This window comes from Mirounga leonina, unplaced genomic scaffold (genome assembly GCF_011800145.1).
Source record: "Mirounga leonina isolate KUSES-001 unplaced genomic scaffold, KU_Mleo_1.0 Mir_53, whole genome shotgun sequence".
Classification (NCBI taxonomy): Eukaryota; Metazoa; Chordata; class Mammalia; order Carnivora; family Phocidae; genus Mirounga; species Mirounga leonina.
Window position 1 is genome coordinate 3,002,044 of NW_023270807.1, and position 20,763 is coordinate 3,022,806.

Here is a 20,763-nt window from a genome sequence, read left to right on the forward strand (position 1 = left end):
CTACGTTGCATTTTCATAGAAAAGTCAGAAATTATTTGACTAGTACCTGCCTGACATTTATGAATGTTCTGTACTCTTACTGTATAAGGACACCCCCAGAGATGTGTTGTATGCATGAAACCACTATATTATAGAACAATGATAAATTAATGTTAAAGTAAATTTTTGTGTATGCTCTATTTATACCAAGTTTTTCTTGGGTCATTTTATTAGGTGGGTTCTCTTTCAAGGGTCTTTCAACAGGACTCTCTGATTCTTCTTGCTTGTTTGGTCTTTTTTGCCCAGGGCCCGACTCTTTCTCCATTTCCTCAATTTCCTGCATTCGCTTCTCTAGTAATTCTGCCTGGCGCTTCTGCTTCTTCTTCAATTTCTTCTTCTTATTCTTTGACATTTTGTCAGCCTGGGCGGAGATTACAAACAGATAAAGCCTTCAGGTGGCTAATCCATTACCCCCAGTTGGAGATAACTGTTAACTTTAATATTTCCTAATTAAATTTCATTCTTTTCCTAAGATAGCACTTAAGTTTCTCATTAACTTAAACAATGTGGATACTCTTATGAAACCAAATAGAAACAAACAATAAATTTTGGTCCTCTGAGCCTTCTGTGGGGCTGGTGTATTCTCAGACACACTCAAGTTTAGAGGAGCCTCACCAGTACAAACTTGTTAAAGATGCATGGGCATTTATAGGAGAAAATATAGAAGCGCAGGAATATTTTTTTCTTTGGTTTTCAAACTCTACACAAACTGTGATCCCTAACAGAAGAATCCCTGCCTATTGCCCACAGATCAGAATTAAACATAGAAACCTTATACTTACTGGTTTAGGCTGGGGCGCAGTACTGACTGAAAAGAAAAGAAAACCAAGTAAGAATCCTGGCATTCAGCAGCCATATAAGTTTATGTTATAGAGAAAACTACTGTTTTTAAAAGCAACTTTGGTAGAAGTACCATCTTTTAAAAAAGAATAATGCATATAAAAGTTGGCAAACATAAAATAAATTTAAATAAACTAAATTCTTCTCCAGATGAAATCCATATATGCAAGGAGCCAAGTCCCCAATTTCTGGTTTCCACTATTAATGCTGCAAAAATCTCATTCCCATGTATGCCTAAAATAGAAAATGATAGGCAACAACCCAAGAACCCCCATCTCTTAATTCTTCCCTGTGGCACTGGTCAATTTTAAAAGGAGCATGGCATTAAGAGTTATACAGTAATTTGTATCATAGCATAGCATAGATTAGGCAGGAGGTAGAATCTTCCATAAAAAAAATTTTTTTTAATTGTGGTAAAACCCACACAAGGTGAAATTTCCCTCTGAACCATTCTTTTTTTTTTTTTTTTAAAGATTTTATTTATTTATTTGACAGAGAGAGACACAGCGAGAGAGGGAACACAAGCAGGGGGAGTGGGAGAGGGAGAAGCAGGCTCCCCGCAGAGCAGGGAGCCTGATGTGGGACTTGATCCCAGGACCCTGGGATCATGACCTGAGCCGAAGGCAGTTGCTCAACCGACTGAGCCACCCAGGCGCCCCCGCTCTGAACCATTCTTAAGTGTACAGTTCAACAATGTTATTTATATTCACATTGTTGTGTAATATTTCTAGAATGTTTTCACTTTGGAAAAATGAAACTCTATGCCCATTAAACAACTTCTCATTTCCCCCGCTTCTTTAGTCTTCCTTTTTAAAGGAAGCCTATGATAATTGACATTTCAACTTGAGGATCAAGAAAGTCCCTCAAAAAAAAAAAAAAAAAAAAGTTCCTCAAATATAATAAAAATACTAAATTATAATCTATACCCCAAATGGCAAAAAAATCATAATCATAGCCATCATTTATGTAGCACATAATACTATGTGGCAATCTATTAACTGCTTTAACATGGAACTAATCCCAAGAACTCCTGCATGAGGGAAAAGGAAGTCAAGGCACTTGCTCAAAAACACCCAGCCAATGATGCAGCCAGGATTCAAACCAGCTCTGTCCACTCCAGTGCTTAAACTCAAGTTCTTGATAGCAAAGTTATCTTGCCCCTGCACAGATCACACTGATCTATAAGCAAGCATGTACGTATGATCATGGTAAGAGGTAAACACATCAAAGATGGCCATTGAATCACAAGAGAAAATATTTTAAAACAAGAACATAAATCAGCTTTTATAGTATACAAAATATCTGTACCCAGAAGACACAATTTCTAGACTTCTTTCTACAGGAGAGCAATACTGAAGATTAAAAAAGTCTTGAAGCCTGAGACTATTTCTTACACATAAATACTTACTATATCTTATTGTTAAATGAGTGAGTATGCTTTACTTAACTGCCTGGTAATAGAATAAAAATAGGAACTTCTCAGGTTTTTTTGTTTTTTAAAGATTTATTTATTTGAGAGAGCGAGCAGGGAGCCAGATACAGGGCTTGATCCCAGGACCCTGAGATCGTGACCTGAGCTGAAATCAAGAGTCGGACACTTAACCAACCGAGCCACCCAGGTGCCCTGGAACTTCTCTTAACTTCTAATGAGACCAAAGTCCTCAAAGAAAACATACCTGCAGATCCAGAAGGTGGAGGAGCTCCAGATCGCTGCCATTCTGTTGCTTCTGCAGCCAGTCTTCGGATATACTGCTCATTCACTGACAACAAGATGTTTTCTGGTTTAATGTCAGTGTGGATGATACGGCACTTAGTGTGTAAATAATCCAGACCCTGTAACACCTGGATGGGAATAGAGCAGTAGATTTGCAAACACAGAATACAAGTCTTTCTGGAGAAGGAGAAAATCACAATATAACATTTTACAAAATAAAAATATAAAAACAATATGGTAGTTTTCAACAGAGAATAAAGCACTTTTGATAAGGCACAAAGAAACTTCCCCAGAAAGATTACTTGTAAACTATGAGCAAAGGCAAGAGTTTACCTATAATAAAAAGTTAAAAAGCTAACTGTATTTGGAGATATTTAATGAAGAACATAAAGGCCGAGAATAAAAGTCAATATGCTCTTTAAATGTGGAAATATAGGTGATGAAAGAGATTTAGTGTCTCTTAATTCAAATTTCCTTGTTGATAAAGAACTGAGGTCTCTTGATTCCCAGTTTAGAGCTCTTTCCACTAAAACACATTATCCAAACAAATTATTTGCTCTTTGAAGTATATTTTCCTGAGAGTAAACTTTACTGTATATTGAAAGCTATTTAGAATATTAGAAAATACCCTTGCATAATGTTCTATAAAGAGACAGTAATAATTTGACATAGCAATTCTCTATTAATAATCAATATTTGTAACCAGAACTTCCAGATAAGGGCTCCAAATTTCCAACACCAGTCACTGAACACATCTTCCCCTCTAATGATTATTACAGGAGATGAATCTGGGAAAAATGGTTATTGCTAAAACACTTAAAGACAGAATGAACACTAGGGGCTGAATAAAACACCCAATTTTAGCAATTAAAAAAATCTCTAGTTAAAAAAAAAAATTCTATTTGATACAGGAAACTCCTGACATTTTAAGAATATAAAACAATCACCACAGAGAAAATATTAGGATACATACTTGCTGGATAATTTTTTTGACACAAGGCAGTGGAAGCCCTTGATAATTGGACTTGATGATCCACTTCAGCAGATGATGCCCCAAAACTTCAAACACCATGCAGATATCTAGGAGTTTGTTAAGGAAGGAAAAAGGAGGCACAAGAGAAGAGGCAAGATAAAATGTGTTCTACCCCAATGAAATTTACTGTATTATTCTTTCACTATAAAAAGTTATACAGTATGACTAAAAAAATAACTAGCTGTCAATATTCTGAATTCCAAAGGTTAAAGAATGCTTAAGTTACTGAAAACATCCAAGAAATGGAAAATTCGGAGGTGCTGGTTTACTGATAAAACTATGCACATTAAAACAGTAGTAAAAGAAAAGTGAAACCTGCACATTCAATTAGTGAAAGCACTAGCCTTAAGTTGTTGATTACTTTTCCCTGATGCAAAACTAATGCTCAGGGTAACAACTCCTACTCTCATGGTCTCAAAGCAAGAAAAAAATAACTTCTGCTTTAACTACAGGACATAATGTACCAAAACTTAACCTAAAAAAATGTGAAGGCCAACATTTTTTAAAAATAGGAAAATGAGGGCGGCTGGGTGGCTCAGTTGGTTAAGCGACTGCCTTCGGCTCAGGTCATGATCCTGGAGTCCCTGGATCGAGTCCCGCATCGGGCTCCCTCCTCGGCAGGGAGCCTGCTTCTGCCTCTGACCCTCCCCCCTCTCATGTGCTCTCTGTCTCTCATTCTCTCTCTCTCAAATAAATAAATAAAATCTTAAAAAAAAAAAAAATAGGAAAATGACTTGCTTTATGCTCTGTAGTTTACAAAACTAATCTTGATTCTAGTGCCACCGTGTGTTCTCTTTCTGTATCAACATCCCAATCACCATAAGCAGGAATAACTCTATGAGCCTACGAGTGTGCAGGGCAGCTGGGATTTTAGTAGTATGCTGCTACCTTGCACCTCCAGAAATTACTACATAGGGGGAAAGTTGAGATATACATAATGTAATAATAATGACCTAGTGCCCAGACTTTTCCTTTTTTTTTTTTTTTTTTTAAAGATTTTACTTATTTGACAGAGAGAAACAGTGAGAGAGGGAACAAAAGCAGGGGCAGTGGGAGAGGGAGAAGCAGGCTTCCCGCAGAGCAGGGAGCCCGATGCGGGGCTCAATCCCAGGACCCTGGGATCATGACCTGAGCCAAAGGAAGACACTTAACGACTGAGCCACCCAGGTGCCTCCAGGCTTTTCCTTTAAATAAGATTCGCCACTAAAGGAAAACCTGGACTCCTTGAAGAAATGGCCAAATTCCAGATGAAACTAGAAACCGTGCTGTGTGAACAGTAATGGAACACATCAAGAGGAACAGTTTGGAGAGGATGCTACTGGCCAAGTTGAAAACATTTTTAAAAATGAAGTTATGAATTAACTTATAAAAAATAAAAACTGAATGAGTCCAAACAGATACTTTAAAAAGTATGTGTGTGGATAGGAAAATCTTTTTAATTTTTTAAAGATTTTAATCTTAATTTAAGTCATCTCTACACCCAACATGGGGCTCAGAATCATGACCCTGAGACTGAGCCATCCAGGTGCCCCTGGAAATATACTTTTTAAAGAAAAAGTCAAGTAATAGATATACAAAGAAAGACAGAAACAGAAAATCACCATTTTATACTTACTATAGTAATAATGGATTCAAGTAAGAATCAATGAACACCATAACTACTGTGTTAGATTGTTGGGAATAAAATCACAATGTCACAGTATCACCCCAGACTGCTTATTAATTATGAAAGGAAAAAGGTACTTCTGAACAGGGAAATCTGGAAGACTGTGCCTTAATCTAGTGATCCAACTTATTACCCACTAATGATAAAGCACATACTAATGTCAGGTACCCTCTGATGTAATACACTGAGAAGAACAGAACATCATCCATGTAGTATACTTGACAAAAATCATTAACCTGGATTTAATTTTCAGGAAACCACTAGACAAATCCAAATTAAGAGACAAAATATCTGCTCTGGATTCTTTAAAAAAAAAAAAAAGTCAATGCCATTAAAGGAAGGCCATGTTCTAAATTAAAGAAGATTAAAGGGACATACTACCTCAGGGAAACACAATCAAAATTTTAATAAGATAGCGTTTCAAATTCACTAGACTAAAATAAAAAGACTAACATGACCAAATGTAGGGGAGGATATGGAGCAATTAGAACTCTCATATTTGCTAATAGAAGTGTAAAATGGTACAACCACTTTGGAAAACTGGCTGGCAATTTCTCAAAGTTAAACGTACCTAGGAACTTCTGCTTCTGTCAAGATGGAGTTAACAGGGCATGCATTTACTCTCGTGCTTAAAATGACAACAACAAAAGCAGACAAAATACATAAAACAACAGATTTATTGACCCTGACATCAGGCAATAAAGGCAGTGGTCCTTGAGAAAAGAGAAACAAATCAGCTAAATCCTATGATTGCCCCCATGTTACTGCCTTGAGACTTTCCAGATTCCTTGAGTTTAAGAGGAGTTAAGAGTCTTGGGAGACCAAGGCAGCTACAGAAAAACAGAATTTTGGAGATCTGCAAAGGGATCCCCTCAAGAATTTAGCAGAGTACTAACCAACGTAAGTATACAAGGAAACACAAGGAGGCAGGGGGAAAATATCATCTGAGGGGATTAGAGGGAATAGTGGCCAGCGTTCCCAAAGGGCTCCAACAATGTCTGTTCTCATCAAAAAGGCTAGACAAATTCAAAGTCATAGTCGTGGACCAGAAATAAACCCATCATATAGTCAATTCGTTTATGACAAAGGAACCATAAATATACACTGGGGAAAGAACAAGTCTCTTCAATAAATGGTGCTGGGAAAGCTAGTCAGCCACATGCAAAAGAATGAAACTTGACCACTATCTTACACCACATAGAAAAATCAACTCAAAATGGAGACTTGAATGTTAAGACCTGAAACCATAAAACTCCTAGACAAAAACATAGGCAACAGGCAATAGGCAGTAAGCTCCTTGGCACTGGTCTTGGCAATGATGTTTTGGATCTGACACCAAAAGAAAGCAAAAGCAACAAAAGCGGAAATGAACAAATAGGACTAAATCAAACTAAAACTGTTCTGCACACCAAAAGAAACCATTAACAAAATGAAAAGGCAATGTACTGAATAGGAGAAAGTATCTGCAAACTATGTATCTGATAAGGGGTTAATATATAAGGAATTTGCACAACTCAATAGAAAAAATTTCATTAAAAAATGAGCAGAGGATGTAAATAGACATTTTTCCAAAGACATACAGATGGCCAACAGGGACATGAAAAGGTGTTCAACATCACTAATCATCAGGGAAATAGAAATCAAAACCACAACAATCACCTCATACCTGTTAGAATGGTTACTATCAAAAAGACAAGAGATAACAAGTGTTGGTGAGGCTGTGGAGAAAAGGGAACCCTTGTGTGCTGTTGGTGGGAACATAAGTTGGTGCAGAAAACTATGGAAAATAGTATCAAACATTCCTCAAAAGATTAAAAATAGAACTACCATATAATCTAGTAATTCCACTTCTGAGTATTTATCTGAAAGAAATGAAATAGTTATCCCAAATTTATTAAGTTACCAGCATCCCCATGCTCATTACAGTATCATTTACAACAGCCAAGACACAGTCCACCGATGGAAGAATGGATAAAGATGTGTGTGTGCATAAGCTTCTAGTTTAAGATGAGTAAGTCTTGGGGATATAATGTACAGAATGGTGACTATAGTTAACAATACCAACTGTATATTTGATAATTGCTCAGAAAGTAGATCTTAAAAGTTCGCATCACAAGAAGAAAACCTGTAACTATGAGTGGTGATGGATGTTAACTTACTGTGGTAACCATTTGCAATGTACACATTTTTCAGATCATTTATATGTGTACACCCAAAACTAATGCAACGTTCTACGTCAATTTTATCTCAATTAAAAAAACATAAAGAGTAGAAGAATTCATAGTCATGGGGTGTCTGGGTAGATTATTCAGGAAGGTCTTGCGTCGGTACAGGCAATAATTAGTCCTCAACTGAACACTGCCCTGGATCTATCTAATAAATCATAAATGTAAAATCTGAAAAGGATCAAACTGTTTCCATGTGATATACCTGCATCCCAGAACAAAACTCAAGACTTATGGGAATACAAAATATCCAGCAGCCAAATGAAAAATCACAATGTATCTATCAAAGATTACAGGCAGGAAAGATGCAGGAAAACATAGTTGAAAATTACAATAATCAATCATTCAAAACTAAACCAGAAGTGACATAGATGTCAGAATTAGCAGACAAGGAAATTAAGCAGTTACAGCTATAGTCCATATATTAAAAAGTAGAGACACAGAAAATATATACATCTATATACCTATAAAACACCCAAGTAAGAATGAAAAATTGAAAGAAGTATGCGACATTTGGAGACTGAAACACTATCAGATTAGATACTGGATGACTAAAAACTGGTCCCAATTTTTTTTAGGTACGGTAATTGTATTGAGGTTGTATTTTATTTTATTTTTTTAAAAGATTTTATTTATTTGACAGATAGATACATAGCGAGAGAGGGAACACAAGCAGGGGGAGTGGGAGAGGGAGAAGCAGGTTTCCTGCCGAGCAGGGAGCCTGATGCGGGGCTCGATCCCAGGACCCTGGGACCATGACCTGAGCTGAAGGCAGCCGCGTAATGACTGAGCCACCCAGGCACCCCGAGGTTATATTTTAAAGTCCTTGTCTTTTGGAGATACAATCTGAAAGAATTATGGGCAAAATAATATATCTAAGGTTGCCCACAAAATTAGCAGGAGGTAGACAAAACAAGATTAAACAAGATCCTAAAATGTGTAATGGGTCTGTGGAGATTCACTAAACTATTCTACTTTTGTATACATGAAATATACCAAAACAGGATTTTTAAAAATGCAGATTGCTTAAAAAAAAAAAACAACACACCCAGAAAACAGAATTTTTAAGTTATTCTATTATGTTCCTAGTTTCAATCTTTGATTTGTTGAGAGAAGCATTACAATTTGACAATGGTATTTTAATCTGTAAGCAGTGATATAAAAATGACCAAACATTTAGCAGCTTAACAAACAAAAAGAATTGGATAAAAGGATACATGAAAAAATTTTCTTGGGGAGATGGTGTAAAGAAAAAACACAAAGGGCTGAACACTAATAAGGGTCACATTAGAGCACATTATGAGTAAGAGGAGCTAGGAAAAGAGGTAAAATACATACTAGAAATAAGAAGTATCCTAAAGACATAGTAGGTCACATAGATGGCCGAAAAGAATACTCACTGGCTAATGTCAATAGTATATATAGAACAGCTGTCCTTCTTTAATCACTCCTCGCCCCTTACCACCTATAGAAGTAGAATGAACCAACTATAGTGAAGTATACTGAAGTCTACATAACTTTCTAGTTCAGGGCCCCTTATATTTCAGTATGAGAAGGACAGTATGGAGATGCTCAGATACAAAGAAAAATACAGATACATGGCTCCATGCAGACATACTTATGTTGTGAGAAGAGAATAGCATAACCCATTAACCCTTAACTCAGTGCTCTGACTTTTATCCTTTTCAATCTCTAGTAGCAGCAAATAATGCAGTAGCCAAGACAGTTGGGAGACAAGTAGGAGGAAGAGCAGAGAGAAATGGGCTTAGGGCAAAGAGGAACTCAGTGGATAAAACTACAGAGAAACCAGCTGGTAATATTTGGAAAATACCTTGGAACTTGAAATTCAAACCCACTAAGATTTCAATAGTTAAAAAAAAACAACACCCTTCTTCATTAGAGTCAAATAAAGGTACTCAAGCATTACTGAGGAGATTATTTAGAATATTTCTAGTTTTATTTGTAACTTTCCCAAATTAGCAGAGAGAGTTGGCCTGACAAACATTATAAGATCAAACAACAGGGAAACAGAATCTAATGGCATCCTATGTATGTTTTTATGTCTTGGTTATTAGCCTTATTATATACACACAGGGTAAGCCACCTACAAAGTGACCACAATAGTCACAAGACGCTTTTAAAATGGATGATTCTTGAAGCAGTTTTCTTCCGACATCAGGGATATGTGATTTGTACTTCTCCAAGGAAATAACTCGCAACTAAATTCAGAATGACAGATAAAAACTTTTCACATCATCACCTGTTCTCTCTCCCCCATTCAAATCTCTTACCATAGTCCACATGATGCCAGAACCATACATAGCCCACCTCCTTAGAAAGAGATAACTGGCAATTAACAGTGTGTGTTAAGAGAAGCTAAATATGCAGGAGAAGTAGAGTGAGAGATGAAATGTCTTTCCTTTTACATTTTTAAATAGTTTATAAACAGGTAGTTTTAGACTCTCCAATCCAAGTGAGATTTTACTTCATCTTTTATTCTGAAAAGTCTGATAAGCCTTCATGAGCAAGGCTGTTGCAACAACCTCTTAATCAGTTCACCACATGTCACTTTGGTATTAACTTATGAAAAAAATCAGGTAAGGTTCCTTTCAACTCTAGAAATTCTAAAAATCCAGATAAAAACATTAAACAAGTCAGTTTTTTCATCTTAACAGAACACAATCACACCTGTTTAGATTCTAAGCATAATCTATATGCACAGCCTCTTCAATGTTGAAGGATGGTAGGTAACACATTGTGTTAAATTTTTCTTTATCCAGTGTTTATCATGAAAAATTACTTCCATTAAAATTTCTGTGCTAATTGATAAAAATCACAGAACCTTTACTAATACAAGGCTAATTAAAAAAAAAAAGATTTTCTTTTGACTTTGGTTTAATTTGCCTGGAAAGGGGAAAAAGCCTAAAGCAATCCCCTGACAAGTCACAACATATAAACACTATACACATCTTAGTGTTCAGAAGTTTACAATAACCCAAAGTAGTTTCATTATACTTTGCCTTGAGAAAAGAGCCAAATGCTATTTATATAAATCTGGTTTCCTCTCTTGGAGATAAGGTTATTTCGTGATTTTCAAACACTTCTTAAAAGGATACGTGTTCCATTAACTCCTGATATTTTAAAGTCATCTAGTAGTTGAACGACCATTTCTCTATTTGGATCATTAGGGTCTGAATTACGAACCTACAGTGGGAAAGAGACAGTATTTAGCAACAGGGAAAGCGTAGAAATAAGCCAAATAGTGGGGGAGGGAAAACCTACAGCATATGTAACAAAGGATTAATTACTCCCAAGAAAGAGCTCACACACATCTATGAGAAAAACATACTAAAATTTTAATAGCTCAAATAGGCAAAGAAATAAACAGTGCACAAAAGGAAATACAACTGACAAAGACTATTGCTCTAATTCAACCATTTTTCTACTAAAAGTGTGACTCTCAAATTAATTGCTGGTTACCAGACCATGAGGAATTAAGGAGCTTTTATAGGATGCAAAACAACCACTGAACTAACATTCATCACACTGTTTACTCAGCTAAACTTTTTTTCCCTCCATAAAAAACCTTCTCAACAAAGGAAGCAAGCAGTATTGATTTAACTTTTGGCATAGGCTCCTATCTTGTCCGACTGGCACTCTGAAAATTACTTTTTTTTTTTTTTTAAGACTTTATTTATTTATTTGAGACAGAGAGAATGAGAGGGAGGAGGGTCAGAGGGAGAAGCAGACTCCCTGCCGAGCAGGGAGCCCGATGCGGGACTCGATCCCGGGACTCCAGGATCATGACCTGAGCCGAAGGCAGTCGCTTAACCAACTGAGCCACCCAGGCGCCCCTGAAAATTACTTTCTTAAGAGCTCTCCTGGTCTAACATCCTCACTTTACAAATGAAAACTCAAGGGCTCAGAAGAAATGGAGTGATGAGCTGGAGGATACACTGGACTAGGGCTGGTCTTAAAGCCCAGGTTTTCTTACTCTAAGTTTAAGCTCCTCCTACCATAACTTCCTAATTTTTAACAAAACAGAAAGTTTTTCTAAAATTTAAGTTTTAAGATATAAAAAAGGAATTAAACAGTGTTTATTTTGTTATATATTTTTATAATATTTTAAAGCATAAAAAAGATGTTATATGCTTATTCACACTTTACTTTTTTTCATTAGTTTCAGAAGTAGAGTTTAGTGATTCATCAGTTGCATATAACACCCAGTGCTCATTACATCAAGGAGGCTCATTAAGCCCTCCTTAATGCCCACCACCCAGTTACCGCATCTCCCCACCCACCTCCCCTCCAGCAGCCCTCAGTTTGTTTCCTCTTATGGTTTGCCACCCTCTGTTTTTATCTTATTTGATTTTTCCTTCCCTTCCCCTATGCTCATCTGTTTTGTTTCTTAAAATCATACGGTATTTGTCTTTCTCTGATTTATTCTGCTTAGCATAATACCCTTTAGTTCCATCCATGTCACTGCAAATGGCAAGATTTCACTTTTTGATGGCTGTGTAATATTCCATTATAGCCATCTATCTATCTCACATTTTCTTTATCCATTCAACTGTTAATGGATATCTGGATATTTTGGCTATTGTCAGACAACTTTACTTTTAACCATAGTAGGAAAGTAAAACATTTTTTGTGCTATCTGGTACATAAAACATGCTCGATAAATATTTTCACTTATTTGAAAGGTTTTTTTAGTGTTTATGATGGGAATCCACGACTTCCCCTACCACAAGCACAGAATTTATAAATACTGTCATCTTCTAGGGCGCCTAGGTGGCTCAGTTAAGCATCTGCCTTCGGCTCAGGTCATGATCCCAGGGTCCTGGGATCAAGTCCCACATCGGGCTCCTTGCTCGGCAGGAAGCCTGCTTCTCCCCCTACCTGCCCCTCTCCCTGCTTTGTGCTCTCTCTCTGACAAATACATGCATACATACACAAAATCTTTTTTTAAAAAAAAATACTGTCATCTTCCTCTATTCTCTTTAAGGATACTGGAACTTTACAATAAAAATTAGTCATGCTAAAGAGTCTACATTTGGTATGTCTTAATTCAGTAAAACTTATGATGTTTTTCCGTTCACACACATGATCTAATTAATACTCACTGATTTCAGCAACCGGATTTCATCTAGTGCTGTTTCAGTATAATGTTCAGCACTTTTAACTACTTTCATTGCCACAAACTTCTTTCCCCTAAGAAACAAACACAGGCAGTTAAGACTAATGCCCTATCCTCACTTTAGGAAGGTAAAATTTAGTGATAACTGGGAGGCAGTGACAAAAGTACAAATATTGATTCCATGTTTCCCTGTTCTTAAACATAGGCTATTTCTATGCAATCATGTGTACCTGTTAACCGTACTAACTGGCCAGATTTCATTTGTAGGAGGAAGAAAATCTGTTCTAGGGTAATCTCAGTCAGCACACATTTTCTCCGAGTTAAAGTCTACCTTCTGAATGCCTCTCTGAATCCAAGTAAAACCATGAAATGGTAATAAATACAGGGGGAAAACCTTATCAAACCAGAAGTGTCCTGTATATCTGCATGTCAAAAGCTAAAAGGTTAAAAGTTTAGAAGAGGCCAGAAGAAATACTTGGGGTGAAACCAAACTGATAAAAAACAAAGTGCATAGATCTCAATTACTGTCTCATCAAAGACAGTACACTTGTAGGTAAACATCCCATGTTAATTACCTGTGATTTTTATGTAGGAAAAATTTTAGACTGTATGGTTGAGCAAATCTCTTACCAGAACAAACTACAAGAAAATAATTTCACATAGGTTGGTATAAGACATCATCTAAAACTTTACTCCAATTAAAAAAACTCAAAAACACCCTATGAATTTACATACCATACTTCCATTGAATATTTGTAATGTTTTGAATTTCTGAGTTCCAAGTGCCTTAGCACTAATTTAATCAATCTTTTGTCTCTGAGGCGCTTCTTCCACAGAGGAAAGACAAATTTGCTTAAGAACATAAAGATTATCAACAACAAAATTCTGATCAAGAAATTGGTCTAGAGCTAGACTGAAGGCTAGATCATCTCTGGAAAATCAGATGAAAACCCTTAGGCACTGCCTAACTAATTCTTTTGCAGGACCACTACAACTTACTGAATATCCCATGATAACCACACTGTTGAAAAGTGTCCCCAGCCCAACTTTCGGATCACATGATATCTCCCATTGAATAGATCTCCGATTTTCACAAGATGATAACCTCCTGGAAGAAACAACAGGAAGGAAACAGTCACTTAAGTAGTAAGAAAAGATATCTCACATTCCATTTTTCAACATCTATACACCATTTATCAAATAAAAATGGTTTCTTCTACAAAATCAATTGGACAGAAAAAAATTTTAAGTAAGCCACACAGTTATTACTGAACTCATGTCATGAAAAAAATCTAGGGGCCCCTGGGTGGCTCAGTTGGTTAAGCACCCAATTCTTGATTTCAGCTCAGTCATGATCTCGGGGTTGTGAGATAGAGCCCTGCGTTGGGCTCTGCGCTCAGCAGCAAGTCCGCTGGAGATTCTCTCTCCCTCTGCCCCTGCCTCACCCCCTGCGTGCGTGTGTGCTCGTGTTCTCTCTAAATAAATCTTCATTTTTAAAAATAAGTAAATCTTAAAAAAAAAATCTTAGAGAATGATTTAGAGCAAGCAAGTGATATTTTGTTGAACAACCAAGTTACTTAAAAAATTAAGTTTTTTTTTTTAAGATTTTATTTGTGTGTGTGTATGAGAGAGAAAGAGAGAGAAAGAGAAAGAGAGAGAGAGAGAGAGAGCGTGCACAAGCAGCAGGAGCGGCAGGCAGAGGGAGAAGCAGGCTCCCGATGAGCAAGGAGCCTGATACAGGACTCGATTCCAGGGTCTTGGGATCATGACCTGAGCCGAAGGCAGATGCTTAATTGACTGAGCCACCCAGGCATCCCAAAATAAGTCATTCTCAAACAAAAATAAGGTTATGTATCACAATTATTCTTGCCCCTCAATAATTTAATAGATTTATCTAAACATACAAATGTTTATAAATAAAATCTGTTTATAGTTGCAGTCTCAGGATGTATTTTTATGAGGGAGATAAATGAATTCCATTTATTTAACTTAAAAAAAAAAGGAAAATAGTTTGTTTTCTAAAACACAACACAACAAAACAAAAACAAGGAAAGCCTGAAAAGGCTGCCAACAGTGGCAGGAATCAAGGTATTTTTACATCTTTGCTTGCTGAGAATAATACAAACCAGGTTCTTCCAGATCGTAAGATACATTCTGGTATCACTTGCTATTAATATTAAGTATCTATAATTCCTGTTTAACTTATCTTAGCAATCATCACTATGAGAAAAAAGTAATGAAAGGTTTTCTGAAGAGTCTATATACCAAATATCACTGGTTACTTCTGGATGATACAGTGTTACAGATGGCTTTTATTTTCTTTTTGTTTAATGTATTTCTGAAATTTTCTACGGTAAATATGCACTATCATTTTTAAGTAGAAAAAGGGTAAAAACAGATTAATATAAAACCAAGGTTTACTAAATTAAATTGAAGTGAGAGGGAATACTATTTCTTTTTTTTTATTTTTTTATTTTTTTATTCTTATGTTAATCCCCATACATTACATCATTAGTTTTAGATGAAGTGTTCCATGACTCATTGTTTGTGCATAACACCCAGTGCTCCATGCAGAATGTGCCCTCCTCAATACCCACCACCAGGCTAACCCATCCTCCCGCCCCCCTCCCCTCTAGAACCCTCAGTTTGTTTTTCAGAGTCCATCGTCTCTCATGGTTCGTCTACCCCTCTGATTTCCCCTGCTTCATTCTTCCCCTCCCGCTACCTTCTTCTTCTTTTTTTTTTCTTAACATATATTGCATTATTTGTTTCAGAGGTACAGATCTGAGATTCAACAGTCTTGCACAATTCACAGCGCTTACCAGAGCACATACCCTCCCCTCCCCAGGGAATACTATTTCTTATACTTCAAGTAAAGGATGCAAAAAGCAGAAAACATCAAAACAGCTTACACTCACAGACCAAATATTCAAGTGAATAAGTGTTGTATTGAGAAAATATATATATATTATACATATATACATGAATCATGTCTTACTTGGTATCTCCAAAGCCTTACCTTTACAATAATCATTGGGATCTTCCTGCTCATCATCATCAGACCCCAGAATCTCCTCTTCCTGCTCTGGTAGATCACTTTCAGAGTGGGGAGCAGAGCCTCGGTGCTGAGTTTCAGATCTAAGAAATAATACAAACATGTTCATTCCATATGGGCAGAATAAAATAGGACATTAAGAAAATGTCATTATCAAAATGTCTCCCCACTTAACAAAGTAGCCTAAAAAAATATTAGCTATCACTTTATCTTATGTTAGGAAAGTATTTTTTTAAAAAAAGATTTGAGAGAGGGAGAGAGCGAGTACGCATGAGTGAGAGGGGCAGAGGGAGAGGGAGAGAGAATCTCAAGCAGACTCTGTATTGAGCCTGATGCAGGGCTGGATCCCACAACCCTGAGATCATCACCTAAGCCGAAACCAAGAGTTGGACGCTTAACCAACCATCCAGATGCCCCAGGAAAAGAATACTAAAAAATAAGTAACTAACTAAATAAATAAAAATCAGTACATGATTAAATAAAATCTGGGAAATACATAAAAGTACAAAGGGAAAAAAATTACTTGAAACTCAATATCCAAACAAAATTGCTGATAAACTATTATATTTTCTTTCAGTATTTTCCTATATTTTTATGAAAATATGTATCTGTAATCACATACTATATAAACAAATTGTTATCCTGCTTTTCCTATTATAAAGTTTTCTCCTCATTCCTATGCAATCTCTTAAATCTTACATATTTTCCTTAGATGTATCACCACTTACTTTGGCACATTCTGCTCAGATGGACATTTAACTTGTTTCTAATTTTTTACCACTAAAAATAAAGCTGATGAGTATTTTTGGATAATCTTTATTCTGCATTCAGAATTATTTCCCTGAAGTTAAACCACCAGGTAAGGATAGAAACATTCTCCTTATTTATAAAAACAACATGTTAAATATAGAAAATTTGGAAAATAATTATTTTGTTTTAAAATACTTCTATTCTGCACAAATTAATATTTTAAACTATTTCCTTCTAGCCTGTGGCCATGAACAGTTTTTAGAATTATTATGTAAGTATGACTTTTCTAAAGAGCTGAGTTACATTTCCTGCCATATGATGGGCTTTTGGTACTTCAGTACTAACAGGTTTGGGAAACTTAGCTTATTTGATAGGTAAAAATGGGTTTCTCATTTTATAATGAATAAAAAATTTTTACTAAATCCTTTCCCTACATGCCATCAATTAGTTGTATCAAAATTTTTGTGCCCTATGAAGGTCAGAGGCAGAAAGACTTGGATTTGTATTCAAGTTTGACACCTATTAGTTGCCTGCTTTATAAATTATAGTTTTAAGCAAAATAAGCTGGGTATACAACATTCCTTTTAGTAGTTGCAGGAAAAGGAATTTTAATTTCTATTTTTTCAATATTTTACCTTTTCATCATTGTTTCATCAGATTTTCAAAAGATACAATTTAACTTAAAAAAAATTTTAATAGCAAAACCAGTTATATGGGCTATTGAGACATAAGAAATACCTTGGCAAGCGTAACTAATGATTCAGATTTAGATTTTTGGTGACCTTTCCAACCTGCCTCAATTCTTGGTACTTTTTTGTCTTCCAGGAATACAAAAGTAGCTATCAACCACATGATTCAAAATGTGTTCATTTTTAGTGAAAACCGGTCTTTGGAAAACTTATTTAGTAAAGAACTAACTGGCCCACTTTCCTAGGTAGAAATAATGAGTCTGAATGAATATTCCTAAATTTAAGATTAAGATGAATTTCTAAAACAGATTCTCTGATTTCAAACTTGTGCCTTTTACAATTAAAATTACAAAAAATAAAATAAAATTACAATTTTATGAGAACTATGAGAACTACAATTGTGAAACTTTTGAAAAGCAGTGAAATATAAGTAGGAAAACCAGACATAAAAATGCTGAAATATTAGAATCCTACAAATATCATGGGATTCATAATGTTAAAAAATTATTTTTAAAAGATTTGGACATTCTTGGAAGCAAATATTTGTGAAGAGTATTTTAGTATAAGTAGAATTCCCAGTTAAAGGATTCCAGATTCAAGAGTTACGAATTGCAAGTCACAATGTGAAATACAAGTCTCTACCCTGACATATGTTGGGACAGAAGAAACTCTCCTTCTCTAAAAACAATAGAGAAAGATTACTTAAGGCTGGGGGGGGGGGGTAAATCCTATTTTTTAACTTTTAAATGTCATTTTAAAATTATACTAAATTTACATTTAAGTTTTAATTTCAAATATATAATGTCTTAATATGCAGTCATCTCTCTGTGGTGGATGTCCCGTCCCTTCAGTCCCCCAGTCTTCCTCTCTTGATTTACTCCTTCATTTCATAGTGCACATTTATCAGTAACTTCTGGAGAATGAGCGCATGGGAGGTTAAGTTTAAGATCTCTCTTATTATTTTATCCTCACCCTTGATTGCTGGTCTGGGTATAAAATAAATGCTCTGTTGCCTTCTAGCTTTCAGTGGTGCTGTTGACAAGTCCAACCAATGCCTTCTGATTTCTTGAGTCTCCAAACAGGACTTGTTTTCCTCCCTCGGTGTTTTTTGTTTGTTTTTTAAGGAGTTTCTCTTTAATCCCCATGTTCTGAAATTTCCTGAATGGCTTTTAAAAAATCCAGCTTGCGAAGTACTTTCTGTGTAATTACTTGCAAGACAGAGATTCATTTAGTTCTGAGAAAATTTCCTGTATTTCAATGTAAATTTAATCCTCTTCGTTTTGTCTATTCTCTCTGGAGCATGTTTTTTCAGACGCTGGACCCTCTGACTCACCACATTAATTTTCTTACATTTTCTATCTCCTTAGATTTTGTTGTTGTTCTACTTTCTAGATTTATCTAACTTGTGTTGTCTATTACATTTCTACCATATTTTTATTTCCTACACTTTTTTAAAAAATAAACTCTATGCCCAACATGGGGCTTTAACTCACAACCCTAAGATCAAGAATCCTATTTTTACCAATTGAGCCAGCCAGGCACCCCATTTTTGCTCCTGAATGTTCCTTTTTCACAGACTCCTGCGTAGTTTCAATGACGCACTGTCTTTTCCCTTAAGGATACTAGTTAATAGTTTTATGTTTCCTTCTGATCCTGTATCATCTTGGCTTTCTCAAACTACCCATGTTTTACTAATGCCATACTTTTGTAAATGATGTCCATCATGGAGTATCAGACAACTGAAAAGTCTCTGTCATAAAAAGACAAAAACAAAAGAAAAATTTTGAGGAAACAGAGACAGTTACTATTAGATAATGAGGACAATATGGTGATATGATTAAAGAATTCAGAATCACTGAAACTTTCATCGATGATGGGTGTTAAGAATAAAGAGTAATACTACAGAAAGAAATTTCAGCTTATTAATATTAGGAACTAAAACCCATTCCTCCTAGAACAAAAAAGGGGAGTTCTAAAATAGTTTCAGTCTGTGCTTTTAAATTCCTCATACCTACACTTCAGGTCTCAAATTTTGCTATTCGTGTGCAGAAGAAAAAAATTATGTCAGCACTTTGAAGAGCTTTAAAGCTCTCAAAGCATATAAAATTTAACCCAGTACATCTACAAAATCTCATAGTAGCTGAAATGGACAATGGATCAAATTTTAATAGCAGTATGATTTCAAAAGAGATAACCTGATCCAAACAGCAGTACTGTTAGAAAGAGCAATATACTTGGCTAGGGTACAGAATGAAGCGAAGGCAAAAATCTGTGAGGAAGGCAGAAAGTAGTGGAGAAGTTTGACGGTTTTGCTCCTCTCATATTTCCAAGCCAGACTTGACACAGAAGGAGTAAGAACAGACAAATGATAAAAACCATATTAGTCAGGGTGTTCCCCCTTACTTCAAGGATCTTTTCAATTCAGATTCCATTTCTGGTATAATCCTCATTCCTAACCATCCTTTACCCCAATCTCGAATCACCCAAATAAATAGTAAAACCAAAGTGCCAAACAAAAATTTACTGCCTTTTGTGAGCAAATACTATATATTCATAATTGCCATAAAGAATATGCTACTTGTGAGTTTTCACTTATACATTTCATGGATTTATATATTAACATTAGCTACATGAGCTTCCCACTGCTCCCCGCTTTTTTTTTTTTTTTTTTACAAAGTCTATTACTAACCCACTAAATTGGTTTATAACCTACCAGTGGGTTGGTTTGAAAAACACTGTCCCAGAAATTATTAACTTCTTTTTTTTTTTTTAAGATTTTATTTATTTGCGAGAGAGAGAATGAGAGACAGAGAAGCATGAGAGGGAGGAGGGTCAGAGGGAGAAGCAGACTCCCCGGTGAGCAGGGAGCCTGATGCGGGACTTGATCCCGGGACTCCGGGATCATGACCTGAGCCGAAGGCAGTTGCTTAACCAACTGAGCCACCCAGACGCCCCTATTTTTAACTTCTTTAGAGAGATATAATTCACATGCCATAAGTTCACCAATCTAAAGCATATAATTCAGTGGTTTTAGTATATTCACAGAGTTGTACAATCTCACCACAATCTAAATTTAGAAAATTTTCATCACTCCGACAAAAAACCCAATCCCATTAGCAGTAACTCACCATTCTACTCTTCCTTTAGACTCTGGTAACCACTAATCTACTTTCTGTCTCTATGAATCTGACTTTTCTGGACATTTCATGTAAGTGGAACCACTCAATATATGGTCTTTTCTAACTGACTTCTTTCACATAGCATAACGTTTTCCTAGGTTCACCCATGTTGTGGGATGTATCAGTACATCATTACTTTTTATGAATAATACTCCATTATATGGCTAGACCACATTTCATTTATCCATTCATCAACTGATGGACATTTGGGTTGTTCCCATTTTTTGGCTATTATGAGTCACACTGCTATGAGCACCCTAGAAGAAGCATATGTGACCATGTTTACAGCAGCACTGTTCGTAATAACCCAAAGCAGGAAACTAAATCTCCATCAAGAAGAGAATGGATAGGAGCGCCTGGGTGGCTCAGCCGTTAAGTGTCTGCCTTCGGCTCAGGTCATGATCCCAGCATCCTGGGATCGAGCCCCTCATCCGAC

At 36.0% G+C, this 20,763-nt stretch overlaps 1 protein-coding gene across 2 annotated transcripts in view; it reads right to left on the reverse strand.

Annotated features, from left to right (window-relative positions):
* Nucleotides 1–20,763, reverse strand: part of SRPK1 (SRSF protein kinase 1) — an 81,351-nt gene that overhangs the window by 20,215 nt on the left and 40,373 nt on the right. For both annotated transcript variants that reach the window (XM_034991819.1, XM_034991820.1), the window contains exons 3-10: nucleotides 15,674–15,792; nucleotides 13,654–13,762; nucleotides 12,641–12,728; nucleotides 10,634–10,721; nucleotides 3,567–3,673; nucleotides 2,556–2,721; nucleotides 822–847; nucleotides 187–400 (exon numbers count right to left, since the gene is read on the reverse strand). In XM_034991819.1, the coding sequence (XP_034847710.1) occupies nucleotides 187–400; nucleotides 822–847; nucleotides 2,556–2,721; nucleotides 3,567–3,673; nucleotides 10,634–10,721; nucleotides 12,641–12,728; nucleotides 13,654–13,762; nucleotides 15,674–15,792 (917 nt within the window). The remainder of the gene's footprint in view (nucleotides 1–186; nucleotides 401–821; nucleotides 848–2,555; nucleotides 2,722–3,566; nucleotides 3,674–10,633; nucleotides 10,722–12,640; nucleotides 12,729–13,653; nucleotides 13,763–15,673; nucleotides 15,793–20,763) is intronic.